Source organism: Phyllostomus discolor, chromosome 5 (genome assembly GCF_004126475.2).
Source record: "Phyllostomus discolor isolate MPI-MPIP mPhyDis1 chromosome 5, mPhyDis1.pri.v3, whole genome shotgun sequence".
Lineage (NCBI taxonomy): Eukaryota > Metazoa > Chordata > Mammalia > Chiroptera > Phyllostomidae > Phyllostomus > Phyllostomus discolor.
The window spans coordinates 174,401,875-174,416,988 of NC_040907.2; the positions used below are offsets into that span (position 1 = coordinate 174,401,875).

At 70.3% G+C, this 15,114-nt stretch overlaps 1 protein-coding gene across 1 annotated transcript; it reads right to left on the reverse strand.

The window, feature by feature from the left end:
• Nucleotides 1-3,724: 3,724 nt before the first annotated feature.
• On the reverse strand, nucleotides 3,725-13,815 carry LOC114497018 (collagen alpha-1(I) chain-like). The gene is made up of 10 exons (XM_028512676.1): nucleotides 13,690-13,815; nucleotides 12,817-13,106; nucleotides 12,265-12,357; nucleotides 11,463-11,989; nucleotides 10,487-10,622; nucleotides 6,994-7,162; nucleotides 6,777-6,885; nucleotides 6,224-6,383; nucleotides 4,470-4,662; nucleotides 3,725-4,405 (listed from the first exon to the last, which is right to left on the reverse strand). Exons 1-10 carry the CDS (start codon nucleotides 13,813-13,815, stop codon nucleotides 3,725-3,727), a joined length of 2,484 nt encoding a protein of 827 aa, XP_028368477.1.
• Nucleotides 13,816-15,114: the final 1,299 nt, after the last annotated feature.

Genomic DNA, 15,114 nt, shown 5'->3' on the forward strand with positions numbered 1-15,114 from the left:
TCTCTCCCTGCGCCTCAACCCCCACAGGTGTTTTCAGTCAGTGCCCCGAGGCTGTATTTCCCAGCACTGGGACCCTGGGACCGCTAGGTCAGCCAGATGCCTTGCATGCAGTGCCTCGCTTCACAATCACCACCTCGCTGGGTCTGCCCGTTGCCACCCCGGGCCCGGGGTCCGCCCACTGTGGTCTCCTGCACCCGGGATGCCTTATGCAACCAGTCCCACTGCCCGTTGTGCTGCAACCCCTCTCCGCCGGCTGCCCGACTCTGCCCCTCCCACTGGTCTAGGTGAATCTGTCTGTTTTAACTCCTTGGTTGTCAACTTCCATACAGTTCAATTTTCTGTCAGTTCTGGTTGTTATTCTGTTTCTAAATTGTTGGTGTCCCTGTCTTGGTTGTGCGAGGAGGTGCAGTGTGTCTACCTACGCCTCCTCTTGGCCAGAAGTCTGTTACAGTGTTTATGTACTGTGTATAAAGTGCACACACTCTGCTACAGTGTTCATATACTGTGTGTGAAGGGTACACACTTTGTTACCTACCGTGTGTAAACACAGTGTGTCTGTAGTGCAGACTGTGTTACTGTGTTTGCACGCAGCGTACAAGCGCACACACTTCGTTGCAGTGGGGCAGGGGAAGTGCCCCGGGACCTGGAGCGTGGAGAGCTGGTGGGACCTGCTGAGCTGCCGGGAGAGGGTAGGAGGGGCTGGGAGGCACAGGCCGGGTGGCCCCCCCGGCAGACACGTGTGCATGCATGTAGACACAACATGTGGTCAGTGCCCCGTGGGTGTTTTCAAGGAACTGAGTGAAAGACACGCCTGCAGGTGGAACAGGGAAGACGGGCGTCTCAGTTCACGTGGACAGCTGTACAAGTGGTCGCAGACTGGGCGCTTCAACAGCAAACACCGTCTCCCACAGTTCGGGGGGCGAAAGTCCCGTCGGGCTCTGGGGGAGCCCTCCTCCAGGCTCAGATGGCGGCCGTCTCGTCGTGTCCTCCCGTGGTGACTCTGGTCACCTCTCTGGTGGCTCTAGAAAGACGCTCATCCCATCACATGGCTCCCACACCCCTGACCTCTCGTCTCCTCCCCGAGACCCCACCCCATGCCACTGCAGTGGAGCTTGGGGTTCAACACACGAATCTGGGGGGACACACTCTACAGCAAGAGACTGGACGGGTGGGCTGGGACCGTCCACTCAAGCCCGGGTTTACCTGCCACGGAGGCTTGGGGCTGCCCACGCCACAGGTGAGGAATGCAAGACCAAGTGGGTGAGGCTCCTCCGTCACCAACGAGAAGCAGCAGAGCTGGAACCAGACGGGGCAGTGTGGCCCCTGAGTCTCTTGACCTTGATGCCACGCTGGTGACGGCTGCTGGGTTTGGGGGCAGGGGCATGGAGCTGACCCTCCGTGGGCGCCATCAGAGGGTGTTGGCAAGGGCAAGGTTAAGACAGCATGTCTGGCCCCAACTGGTGTGGCTCAGTAGACTGAGTGCCAGCCTGTGAACCAAAGGGTCGGTGGTTCAATTCCCAGTCAGGGCACATGCCTGGGTTGTGGCCAGGTCCCCAGCAGGGGGCATGCAAGAGGCAACCACACATGGACGTTTCATTCCCTCTCTTTCTCCCTCCCTTCCCTCTCTCTAAAAAGAAATACATAAAACCGTTAAACACACACACAGCATGTCTGGCTACTTAGCCAAGGTGGGCGGTCAGGGCTCGGCTGCCCCAGTGGCCTGACTCCCAGGGTGGGTGTCTTCCCAGGTCCAGCCCAGAAGCGACGCCTCTGCTGCTGACGAACTGAATGAGTCTGAGTGTAGTTTGTATGACCGTTCACCTGCCATCCATCCACCCCCACCCCCCGGCCACCCACCCCCTCGTCCTCTGTCCGTCTCCAGCACCCCCCCCGACTCAGGACGGCCCCTCAGCCCCCATTTTCCGTGACCCTGACGTTCTCACGCGTCCAGGACAATGGCCCTCAGGCTGGGCTGGTCAGGCGTGTGCTGGCTGCGTGCCGGCACGACTCGGGTCGGGAACACCACAGACACCGTGTTTTCCTGTTACCGCATTTTAAAACCCGTTGTTGATGCTGTTACAGATGCCCCGACTCCCCCACCGCTCCCCCCACACCCCGGGCGCTGTGCACCCTCCATTACGGCCCTTGAGGCACGGGGCGCTGTCAGTTCACTTTCACTCCAGGCGGGGGCGCTGCCTGCCAGGCTCCCCGCCGTGCACACCTTTCCGGTCGTGCTGCGTGAGGGTCTCGGGAGGAGACGCGGAGAGGCCTCGCGCAGCCGCAGTGCCGCCGGTCAGCAAACGGGTGCTCAGGAGCCCCCCCCCCCCAGCGGTGTGTTCGGTGTCCCGGGGTGCCCCCCAGAAAGTGACTGACCGGTAAGGGGGTTCGGCTGCTCCGCTGGTATCAGCTGCAAAAGGACAGATGGCATTGGGCCCCTCTCAGGGTGGCTGAGGGACAGTGGGGGGGACAGTGGGGAGGGGGGACGGGGGGGGCAGTGGGGAGGGGCCCGCAGCGGCCCCCTTGGAGCAGGAGTGGGGTGCCCACTCGCCTGGAGGGAAGGTCACTGGGACCTTCGTCTACACTGCTGACCGGGCGCTTCGGGGCGGGGGTCGGGGGTCTGGGGACAAAGACCGGGGGGGACAGGCCGTGGGGAGTGGGCCCAGGCGTGAGATCGCCGTGTTCCGTGTGCACGCTCACGCGGTGCTCTGGCGGCGGTGGCGGCCCCAACAGCCAGGGGCGGAGGTGCCCAGCCACAGGGGTGCCCGGGGCCGCCCTCCGCGGCCGCGCCGCTGGCCCGGGCTCGACCAGCTCACGGGAGCGGCGGGCGGCGGTGCGGGTGCGGACGTCGTGGGGTTTAACACGCCCGACCTCGCTGACCAGGCCCCCCTGGCTGCGGCGGCTGCCCAGTCGCCGATCAGCAGCCGAGACCACCATGGGGCCTCCACGCGGCGTCACCCACGGGGCAGCCCAGCCGTCCCCCGGGTGTCACTGGAGTGCACGCCCATCCGAGCTGCGGGTTTCCTTCCCGCCCACCGGGCTCCTCCGGGAGCTCCATCGGGGGCTCGCCGCGGGTCCTCGCCCTACGCTGACCCCTCTGCTGCGCCTCTGACTGCGGAGCCACAGCGGGGGGCGCCGCGGGCCTTGGGAGTCCGCCCTGTGTGGGGAGGGCAGGGGAGGCCGGGAGGGCCTGTTCGCGGTGGCCCAGGCCCTGGCCGGGTGGCTCAGCTGGTTAGAGCGCCATCCCAATGCAGCAAGGCTGTGGGTTCGATCCCCGGTCACGGCCCGTACACGAATCATGCAATAAATGCACAAGTACATGGAACAAGTTGATGTCTCTCTACCCTCTCTAAAATGAAAATAAATAAAATAAAATAAAATAAAATAAGGTGCCCGCGGTGCCTGCTGGGAGAGAAAACAGCCCTGGCTGTGTCTTGACCAGTGACCAATACACGGTAGTGGCCTCCCCGTGGCCAGGAGGCAGGGTGCAGGGTTGGGGCAGAGGCTGAGCAGGCGCCCCCTCGGTCCCACCTGCAGGGCCCGCCTGCCGGGCTGTGCCCTCTGGGCCCAGAGCTGTGGGGTCTGCGGGTCTGTAGGCCTTGGCACCCAGGGGAGGCGAGCATCCCCCCCGGGGACATTTCACCACCGTGAACACAGGCTTCCCTGACACCACGTCTGCCCTTGCTGTGCGCTGCGTTTGTTGGATGAACTCGCTCACCTCCCCCGGCTACTCTCCGGAGTGGGCGTGGGCTCCCCCCCGCTTTGCCGGTGGACCCCAGACCCGGAGCACCCGGCGGCGGGCAGGGTGGGCCCCGCGCCAGAGGCCGGGCTCGCCCGCGCTCCGGGACGCGATTCGGAGCAGCCACACAGGACGTGCCCCCCGCGAGTCCGCAGGAGCGCCCCTCTCGCCGGGGCGGTGCGAGGCGGCGCCGGGAGACGGGGAGCCACGGGTTAACCGACAAAACGCCCGAGTCCGCCGGGCTGCCGACATCCCGCGCGAAACGGGGGTGAGTAACCCGGGCCGTGAACGGGGGTTCATCATTGGGTGCGGGTCAGGGCGGGCGCCGGGCCGCCGCCGGCGTCCCCGCCCTCCGCGCGCCCCGCGCAGCAGCCGCGGAGCTTCTCCGCGGAGGCGTTTTCCGATCCGAAGCGACCCCAAGCCCCGCTCCGCTCCGTGGGAGAACGCGATGAGCAGAGAAGGAAGAGGTGGGGCCGGGGTGCCGCGGAGCCGCACGGCCGGCGGCAGGGAGTGTCGGGGGAGGGCCTGGGTTTGGGGCGCCCGCCCGCGGTGACGCGCGCCCCCCGCCCGCCGCAGCGCCACTGCAATGGCCGAGCGGGACCGTCGGACGCCGCCGCCCGCCCGCGGAGAGCTTCGGTGAGCAGCCGCGGGCCGCCGCGGTCCCTCTCCCTGGTCCCCGTCCCCTGACCCCGCCCGCCGCCGCGGTTAGGCAGGGCCTCTGCGCTCCCCGCACCTGGCACGGCGCGCCCGGGGCTCCGGCGCTCTGCGTGCGCGGGGGGATGGCCTGGGGTGCCCCGGAGGCGGCAGAGTCAGGTTCGGACTCCCGGGGCGTCCGGGGCGGGGTCCTTCTGCCCCTCCAGGCCCCCAGGGCCCCGTCTCGCCCGCGCTCCTCTCCGGGGAACCGCTGCGGGCCGCGGCGCACAGGCCTGGCGGGGGGAAGCGCCGGGTGGCGCAGGTGCGCAGGAGGCCTCGGGCTCGGGCGTGTCTGTGTCGCCGGCTGATCCGCCGTCAGGAAGGCGCGGCCTCTGCGGGGGGTTTTATTTTTATATTCTGGGGTCCGGTTTTGCAGTCTCACGTGTTCGAGTTCCCGGGTGGCAGAGTGGCTGTCGGATGCTGACCGGAAGCCGCGGAAGGAGGGTTCGGTTGGGGTCCGGAGGCAGAGGGGGGCCGGCCTCAGGTTTCCCAGAGCAAACCTGCGCGCCTGGCCTCTGACCTTGCCCTTGGGGAGGGGCCGAGGGGATGCTCCCTTCCCCTTCACGCTCTGCTGGGGGGCTGTGACCCCACACTCCCTCCCGGCAGTGAGGGAGGCCGGAGAGGTTGCCGCTGCCCCTCCTGCCTGCAGATCTAAGGGGCCGGGTGGTGAGGGCCCAGCGGGCTCTGACTGAGGACGGTGGGCGTGGGAAACGCCCCTTTGCCTGGGCTGCCGCCAGGGGGGACCCGGCTGGGCCCGGGGCGGGGACCCGGAGGTGGCCGGGGAGGGTGGAGCGGAGACAGACGCGGCCCTGCGTCCGCCGGAGCTGGGGGTGAAAGACCGGTGCAAAGGGCCCCCAGCCCCCTCGCTGTTTTTCCGAAAGCCGGTTCCTGCCCGTGGATCAAGGCTCTTGGGCAAGGCCGCGATGCTTCCTCCACGTCACTGCGGGTGCCTCTGCGAGTCGGCCCATGGATGGAGTCCACCGTAAGGGGCCGGACTTCCCTCCTCGCAGTGTCCCCGGGTCTGTGCACAGAGCGCGGGGCAGGCGCTGGCTCTCCGGAGGAGGGAGGCGGCCCCGGACAGGTCCCGTCCGGCCTCCTCGCCTGGGCCCCGCAGCGCCCGCGGGCCCCTCGGGCGGGGGCGGGGGTGGGGGGGCTGCTGTGTGTCTGCAAAGAGCAGGTGCGACCGCCGAGCCGCTCAGGGTCCCGGCCGCCGACCGGGAGGGGAGCGAAGGGCCCGGATCTCTCCCCTGACCCCCGACCCGGCTGCACGTGTCCACCTTCCCCCAGAAATGACACGGTGGGAGAGGAGGGGTCTGGGCCGGCGCGGTTCAGCTGGGGCCTGGGGGAGGCATCGTTTCGATTTACGTGGGACTTCCCGGCAAACCACCGCATCCCGTGCTCGTTTATTGTTTCGGGGTCTCGTGCTGAGACGTGCCTGGCGCTCGCCGTCCAGCCTGCCGCCCCCACCCGCTGGGAACCAGGTCCAGCAAGGGAGGGGCAGCAGCCGGGTGGGCACCGGTGTGTGCAGGTCAGACGCACCATCGGCCCACGGGCCTGGTGCCCCGGCAGCCACACGCGGGGCCGCCTGGCCCGGTGACCGTCGGTGGCGGGTGGCGGGATCATGGCCAACACGTTCTGGCGTCCGGCTCAGCGTGCCTTTGCCTGTGCGACGTCTGTGTGACCTGGGAGGTGCCGCACGGTGGGCACCGATGAACAGTCGTGACAAAGCGAAGGCCAGAGGGAGGGAAGAGGGACGACACAGCCGCCCACCCGTGGTGCCTGCCCTGGCCTCACCGCCGGTGTCTCCCGAGTGACGGTCCGTGGGCATCAGCCGGGGGGCGGGGAGCAGGCTGCTGGGGACCCCGGAGAGGGCTGAGGGCCCCTCGAGGGGCCTCCAGGCGGGAGGAGCCGATGCCACCTCTGGGCACCAGGCTCAGCCGCGTCCCCAAGGGGCCTGCAGGGGAGGAAATGATGGTGTCAGAGAACCACCCAGAGCAAGGAGCCTGCGACCGGAGGGGGGGGGGCTTGTCCACATGGAACTGTCGTCCTGGGGCCTCCCCAGGCCTCGTCCTCCGCTCCGGGCCCCTCCCGCCCACCAAGTGGCCCCGGTCGCCCTCCACCCTCCCCAGCCGCCTGGAGGGTTTTACGGGCCAAGTCAGCGCCGCATCTGGGCCCTCCGGGCGGCGACCCCTCTGCTGGGCTCTCGCGGGGCGGCCGAGAGGAGCAGCTGGCCGGGCGCCGAGTCTGTCTGCCTCCCTCCAGTGACACGGCCCCGCACAGCGGCCGCGCCGACGGGAGACACGGTCCGTCCCCCAGACCTGGAGTGGGAGAGCCGCCCTCGGCCGGCCTTCCTCCTCCTCCTCCTCCTCCTCAGGCTGGTCTGTGTCTCGGTGTGGCTGTGCGCGAGGTCCGTGCCGCTCCGGGGGCCGCGGGCTCTGGGTTTCCTTCTTCGGCGTCTGTGACGCCACACGACGCCCTGATGGGCGCCTCCTGTGTTCCGAGCCGGGACCTGCTCAGCTTCCGGCAGCTTCCACCCAAGCTCCTCTGGGTCGGGGCCGCCGTGCCAGGTCTTGGACGATCTGGACGGAGGCTCGCTGTGGCCCCAGAGCACTTCCGCCGGGAGAGCCCCCGCACGGGGTCCCCACGGGCGTCGGGGCTTCCGTGCCCACGGTGGTGGGCACCTGTCTGTCGCTGGGCTTGAGCACCCGCATTCGGGGGGCCTCTGGCTGAGGCCTCGGAGGGCAGAGGGTGGCGTTTGCTCCCGCCTGACAGCTGGGGCACCTCATGGGGGTGGAGGGCATTTCCCCCCAGCTCCCAGGACCTCCCCTTGCTCCCCTCCCCTGAGGGGGCGCAGGCCTGCATGCACCCAGGCCCCGGGGGTTGGGGGCAAGTTGGCAGACACTGGGGGGTGCGGCCCACAGGGTCAGCGGGAGGCTGGGCCAGAGCCACCACGGGCAGCCCCACCAACGGGCCAGTCCCTGCAGGGCTGATGCCCAAAGCCAGGCCCACGGCGGTCAGTGGAAGCAGGGCCGGCCGGAAGTGCCCATCGGGTGGGGTCACCCCCGAGTCCAGGGGAGGGCACGTGAGTGAGCTGAGGCCAGGGTGGGTGGGCGGGCAGCACCTCGGACAGCACCCGGTGGCCGCCTGCAGGAGGGTGTGGGGGCGGGGCCCCTCCCTGCCGGCTTCTCCCAGCCTCCCAGGGCCCCTGCTCCCCCCCCTGCTCCCTCCCCCCGAGCCTGAGGCAGCCAGCCGCTCAGCTCTGTGGCACCGGCCGCTCGGGAGGCTCATTAGGGCGGATTTCTGAGGACCCCGGGGCCCATTGTGTTCATTCTGCTTCCCCAGGAGCCGGGGCAGCAGTGCTGAAAGCCGGACTCTTAACTGGGAGGTGGACAGAAAAGTCTTCTTTCGACACAAGAGGCTCATTAGTGACCACAACGTCCCCCGCAGTGCCGTGCAGAGTGACAGCCGTGCCGGTGCAGGCCACCAGTGTGCCTTGGGGCAACTTGCCTTTGGTTTGAGAAATGGCACGAACCCATTAAAACGCAGCGTCTTTTTTTCCTGCCAACGTTTGGGAGGAAGTTACGGCAAAGCTGGCTTTGCCAAGAGGCCCGTAGGCAGCGACGGGATCGGAGGGGGGGGGGGGGGGGTGCCCACAGGCTGTCTGCAGGCGGGCCCCCCGGGGCCGGTGCGGGTGCCATGAGCCAGGGTTTGGAGAAGGCCTGCCGTCTCTCCACCCCCTTCCTTTCCCACCGTAGAGCTCCGTGTGGAGGTGGGACCTTGGCCGGGGGAGCCGGAGGGGCGGGCAGGGGCTTCACGAGCTGCCCCCTCACCCTCTGCCCCAGCAGGGTCTGCGGTCCCCTGGGGTCCCCGCAGGGAGGGGCCCCGTCACTGGCTCTCTCCCTTTGGAGGCCCCGGTCCCCCCCGCCCCCCTCCTCCCCTCTGGTCTGGCTCAAACGTCTGCTGGCGGAACTGCCACCGCCTCCGTCCCTGTCCCTGTCCCCAGTGCGTGCAGGTAAGCGCCACCAGCCCTGGGGCCCTGGGGACCGGCCTGCCCTGGCCTGCCGGCCCGTGGCCAGCAGTGGCCTGTCTCCCCGGACGTCTGGCTGGAGAGTGGGCAAGCCTGAGTCCAGGGGGGCCCCTTCCTGCTGTGTGGGGCGCCTGGGTTTCCGGTCCCTCCTCGGACCCGGGTCTCCCTGGTGGCAGTGGGTCCTGCTGGCAGCCAGCTGGCCAGGGCCGTGGGGTGGGGCCTGCCACCGGGAAGTGGCCGGGCCGTCCTTTCTAACGTCCCCACGGCTCTGTCCACTCTGCCTGTTTAGCCGTGGCCCCGCCACTTCCCCCTCCCCTGTCCTGGGGCAGAGAAGCCCTTCGAGGATGGAGGGACCGCCCGTCAGCAGCAGAGGAGAGCCCCGGACGAGGGTGCCCTGGCTGCTGCCGGTGCCCCTGCCTGCCTGGACTTGTGCGCCTGTCTCTGTGGCTCACCCCCGGGGGACCCCGCTGAGGCCGCAGCTCCGCCGCGTCACAGCCCGTGCCAGCGCCCCCAACACTGGCCGCCCCGAGGCCGACCTGAGAGCGGAAGCTTTGGTGGCTGCCCTACCGCGCCTGACCCTCCGAGGCTGTGTGGCGGCCAAAGACCCCCCCGGCTCGGGGAGAGCCCTCTGTGCCCAGTCGGGCCGCCTGCGTCCGGCCTGGGCCTCGCCCCGGGAGCCTGTGGCCTCACTGCCGGGGGGCGGGGGGGGCGCTCCGCAGCCTGTGTGGGGTCAGAGGTCGTGGCGGGGGCCAACCCCGAGGGCATGAGAGCGTCCCGGAGCAGGTGGGCGCACGCCCAGGGACCCCGGAGGCTCCCCCGTGGGCAGGGGGACCTTGCTGAGGGATGTCGAAGGAGGGGCTGGAGGGGGGCCCACACGAGGGCCACCACCTAGTGACCCGGTCGGCACCTGTGAGAGGACCCGCCATGTGGGGCTCTGGCCCGTGTCCCCTGAGCTCCGGTCCACGAGGGTCCCTGCCAGGTCTCTCGGGGTCAGACAGCTGCATGTGGCTGCCCCCCTCGGCCTCGGGGTGTGTGCTGCTTGGTGGCAGGAAGCGGGTCCCGGCTGCACTACGGCACCGCCGTGTGCCGGTGGGTGCCCGAGTGAATGCTGGCAGGTCGGCCTCTCCTGGCACAGTGCGCGGCCGGGGCCTGGGGGCATCTGCCAGGGGCCACTCAGCGTACCCCCTTCCAGCGACTGGGCAGCCTGCCAGCCTGAGGGTGGCACTGCCCTGGGGCCGAGAGTGGAGGGTCCGTGTCACTGGGGATGGGTGCGGGGCCTGGGCTGCGGGAGAGTGGACAGTGTCCCCTGCTGGCCGTGGGGTGACGGGAGTGTGGCGTCGTCTCAGCAGTGGTGCGCTGAGGACGCCGGCTTTGCCGGACTCGCAGACCCTGCTGGGTGACCCAGCTGGCCGTTCCTGGGGGCCCTCGAGGGGGAGGGTGGGCGGGGGCTGCGGTGGGCCCTGACCGGTCCTCGGAGTGTCTGACGGTGTGTCCGCTCCCCTCCTGACGGAAGCCGCCTCACCCACCAGGTGTGTCCAGCCCGGAGGACACCAGGCCCCGAGGGCAGAGGGTGGCGCTGCCTCGCCCTCAGGGCAGCTGCGTGTGAGCCCGTGTCCTGTGTGGCCTTTGTCCCCTCAGGGGCGCTCGTCTCCCCCAGCACGGCCGGCGTGCGGGGCCCTGGGCCGGGACAAGGGCGGCTCTGTCCTGCGTCTCCAGCCCCATGAAAGGGACGTTATCCCGTCCTGGCCAGGGACACCCGCCCCCTCGCTCTGCCCGGCGTGAATGCGGCGGCTTCTTCCTGGTGGCTAATCAGCGCCGGGCGCCGGGGCGCCGTGTCCGCACCAGGTGCCGGGGCGCAGGGCGTGGGGAGCCCCGGGGGCGTCTCGACGACGACGGCACCTCGACCGGGGCCCCTCCCGGCTGGACCCCGAGGGGCGGACGCTGAGCCCAAACACCCGAGCGCCCGAGCCGGCCACCCCCATGCACTCCCCCTCCCTCGGGCCTCGGGCGGGCGTCCAGGGGGGCCGCACCTGAGTGTGCCCCGTCCCATGGTGCCGCTCGCTGGGACCCGCGTGCGTGCAGGGGTGCACCCATGGGCGAGGGCGAGGGCGAGGCTGGGGCAGCGGCAGGTGGGGAGGACCTGGGTGCAGCGCTGGGTGGTGGCGTCTGCGGTGGAAACGCAAAGGGGGGTGAGGAGCTGACTTCTGACGCTGGGTGACGGGGCCCCGGACCTCGCCCTGCAGGTGAGCCCAGGTGTGCCGGGTCCCGGCGGGTGGTGGGCGCGGCCTCCAGAGGGAGGAGATGGAGGGTGTGGGGGGGGAGCTCTGCCCTTCCCCCGAGGGGGCTCCCGGCACACACTCCGCCCGCGGCGAGGGGCAGGGCTGGAGCGTCACACGGGCTCTGGCGTGAGGGTGCGTGTGCGCCGTCCCCCCAGCAGCAGCAGGCGGCCCCGGGCAGCCCGGAAACCACGCCAAGTCGTCCGGGTGCAAACACTGTTCCTGGGAGCAGTGGCTCTGGGCCCCCAAGCCCCTTCACGGCCTGGGGGGGGGGCGCCCACAGGCGAGCCCCTGCTGGAGCCCCAGAGCTGGGGGGTTCTTAACAGGGTTCGCCCCGTCGATGCGGGAGGGGTGGGGCGGGGGCCTCTGCTGCCCGGCTGGGCATCCGGCCCGCGGCACCGGAACCCGGGTTGCTCTGCTCGCCTCGCGTGCGGGCAGGCGGGCGGACCCTCGGTCCGGCAGCAAGCATTCGTCCCTCTGTGGTGTCTGCCGCAGCCCCCAGCCCGGGCCCGCGCTGTGGTGTCAGCACTGCCCACAAGGAGGCGCTGTCCCCAGGGTGAGCGTGTGCCTGGGAAGTCTTCCGTGGAGCCGAGGTCCACCCCACATTGTCCCCCTAGTGGGAGGGAGGCCACTCCCCTGAGGACCAAGCTGGCAACGACCCCCTGGCCCACGTCAGGGGGGACCTCAAACACCCACGGGTGTCCACCTCGGAGTAGAGCCGGGGACTCACCGGGTCGCTCCGGCCCCAGGTGGACGACCCAGCGGTCCGTCCGGGGACAGAGCCAGGGGCTCCCTGTCGCCTCCAGGGGCTCCAGTGGCCGCCTCCAGGGCCTGAGGGACGCCCCTCGGGATGGATGTCCGCCCCGAGGACGAGGGCTGCACCGAGGGTCCTGGGCTGCGATGGCAGCCTCCGGACGGGCGTGGCCGCCGCCGGTCTGCCGCGGCTCAGAGCAGGGCCCCGCGGCCGGTCCCCAGGCTCCACGGCACCACCCCACACAGTGGTCACTCTGACCCCACCGGAGCTCAGACTTCCAGGAGGAAGTGGGCTGCACCGGGAGAATGGGGGGAGCCGGCAGCCGCCATGGTTTCAGAAAGCTCCTCTGCATCAGGGCGGGGCTGCCGTTGGACAGCACTGGGACCGCCGGCCCGCCGGCCCCCAGGGCTCTCCCAGCAGCTTTCTCCTGCACGCAGCCGCGGGGGGAAGCTGGGGGCCCAGAGCTGGGGGGCCAGAGCTGGGGTCCTCGCCGGCTCATGCACCTACGGGGAGCAGGGAGGGGGGCCGGGAGGTGGAGGAGGCCCACCACTGGGGTGTCAGTCAGGGAAGGAAGCAGATGCCCGGGGCAGAGAGCTGGAGCTGCGGCCCCTGGAAAGAGTGGGGGACATCGTCCCAGGCCCAGAAATTCCTGCATTTTCGCGCCAAAACCTGCTGACGGGGAAGGGGCCTCGACCGGGCCTGGCACGGCGCTGAGACCCGAAAGGGCTTGGGGCACCCACACGCCAGGGGGCCACCGGACCCCGTGGGCCCTGCTCACCCGGTGGGGAAACAGCTCAGGGACTCAGGGAAGAAGCACAGCGGTGTCTCCCTCAAGCCCGAGGCTTGAGATGAGGCGATGGGGACCCCCAACCTGGAGGAAGGGTGGCGAGCAGGCCCACAGGGGGCCCGGGTGTGGGGCGGGTGGCGGTGGGGTGGGGCGGGCCCAGGCCGCTCTGGAGGGACCGGGAGAGAACGACACAGGTACTCTCTCCGCCCCCGAGATGGCGTTTGACCAAGGGCAGCACCCACGCACAAGCTCTAAAAAGCGTGCGCTCGGCACCCGGGACTGCAGGGCGACGCCCCGACTGCTCGGGGCTGTCTGCCGCATCCACAGCGGACGCGCTGCCTGGCGGCGGCGGCGGGCCCGCGGAGAGCGGTTCTCCTCAGGAAAGAAACAGGGGACGGGGGACGACTGTCTCCCTCCCGCTCGCCCGGCCCGCGCCGTGGGGGGGCCGCACACAGAGCGTGGGGACCGGAGAGGAGCAAACGGCCCTGCCCTTCCACGGAGCAGGTCCACCTGGCTCCCTCGGTCTCAGCGGGTTGCCCGCACAGGCGAGAACGGGGACCCCGGCTTCTCCGGTTACGGAAGGAAGAGGCACCGACGGGCGCACGAACGCTGTCGGCGATCGCAGCAAGTGCGTGAGGAGTCGTGGGAGGCCCCGGAGAAAGCAGAGCAACGGCGTTGGACGACGGGGCAGCCCGGACGGAAGGGAGCCAGATCCGCTGCTGCCCCGGAGGCCGGACCCCCAACCCCGGCGGGATGGCGTCCTCGCCCGGCTCGCCCTCGGCAGTCCCCACCCGGACCCTCCCGGGGTTCCCACGGCAGGACCAGGGCGCACGCTGACCAGGGGGAAGAAACGGTCCGAAAAGCCAAGTGTGCGGAACCGGGAGGGGAGAGGAGCCCCAGCAGACACGGAGGCCTGGACACGGCTCAGCGAGCGGCGTGAGGCTGCCGCCGCGGGATCGACCCGAGACCCGCACGGGCACGGGGAAGGGGAGGGGGGGGGGCATTCTGCCCCCGGGAAACGGAGCGGGCGGCCGCGCCGGCGTCATCAGACCAGCGGAGCGCGGACTCCTCGCTGGGGAGGGCGCACACGGGCTCTCCATGTGGGGGGCCCAGCTGCTGTGGCTCCCCGACCAAACCCACCGGTCTGGGTTCCCCGGCGATCTCAGACCAGCTGGACACACACGCCCCCCCCAGCAGGACCCACTGGAGCCCCCCAGGACCTGCATCCCCCCCAGGAGCTGACGAGGTCGCCCTGTGCCCTTCGGGGTCCGCGGGCGCCTGTCTCACCAGCCACACCGTAGGCTCTCTCCCCCGGGTCTGGTGCATCTGTGCGCGACCCCCCTGTGGAGTGAAACGGCCGGTCTCCCCGTCACCCAGGCGTCTGCAGTGGGGCAGGAGTTTGTTCACAACACGGACCTTGGAGCTGCATGAACCGGGGGGATGCTCTGAGGGGGACAGGACACCCAGGGGCCCAGAGCGGCCGGACACCAGGCAGGCGCGGGGCCGGCTGCCCAGCATGGCTTGTCCTGGCCCCCAGTGCATGGTTCCGCCACCGGGCACACGGCGGGAGGCCCTCAGGGCCCCACACAGGGCGCTGCCGTTCCTGGGGGCAGAGCCAGGCAGACGCCTCACTCCCCACCCCACGGCCGTCCACGCGGCCCCCCAGCGCACAGGAGCCGGGTGCTCCCGCGGCGCTGGTCTGGGCGGGGGCGGGGGGGTTCATGCCCGGGGAGCGGTCTGCCACCCTGCCTCCAGCCCCTGCTCAGCGCCACGGCCGCCCGCCCGCCCCGGGCACAGCCACGGCGCGGCGACTCCCAGCTGCGAAGTGCAGGCTCACTCTGCTGAGTCACAGAGCCCTGGGCCGCCGCCCGCAGGCTGCTCGGAGCTCGGAGGAGCCGCAGGTCACCCGGTCGCCGCGCAGACGGGTGAGGAGAGCACCAGCTGTGGGGGAGGGGGGCGCGAGCGTGGCCGTGCGGCCGCGCAGGGCCCAGCTCCTTTTGGGGGGCCGAGGGCTGCCTGCACAGTGGTTCCAGCCGGACCCACGCCCGTGCTCAGAACGCATCCGCGTGGGCCGGGGGTCAGCGGGGTGGACGTGCTCTCCAGGGCGCAGGCGCCTCCTGGGAAGATGCTGGGGGCCCCCGCGGCCCGGGCCCTGCGTGGGGGTGGGGGCCGCCCTGCGTGTGAGGGGCCACCCGGTTCCTAGGACATGTTTCTCATCCCGTACTCCTCAGTCTTTCTCTGACGGAGCGCAGTCTGGCCGCCCTGGGGGTGGGGGTGGGGGTGGGTGCTCAGCCTGCCTGTGCTCATTGTCAGGTGGGGTGGGCGCCCCGCCCCAGGCCCCCCGCTCCAGGTGCAGGGGAGGAGGGTGGGACTGCTGGGCCTTGCGCCCCCTTTAGGTGCAGGCCTACGGAGGGACCCAGCTGCCCTCGTGGCCCCCGACCCTGGGGGGCGCCCTCAATCCGGAACCCCAGTTTGTCCGTGGACCCCACGCCAGACTCGGCGAGCTCCGGTGTTCTGGGGAAGGTGACGGCTTCTTCACTGACTCCCAGCGCTTGTTTCTGAAGGCGGCGGCTGTCGTCACCTCGTGCCTCGGTTTCCCCGGTGGCTCAGGGACGAGCGGGCTGTGCAGAGGGCACCACGGGGGATGAGCAGGAGGTTTTGCCGACCGAGAGGCCGTGGGACCGGCCGAGAAGGCGGGCGTCCCAGGTAGGGAAGTCCCGGTTACAAGTCAGGGCACCTGACTTGTCTCTGACGGTCTCTGCACGCCTGCTCCCACACCGCTCCCTGAGGGAGCCGCACCGGTCGGCCAATCCCGTGTGTCACTCATGGCTTCAGAACTCC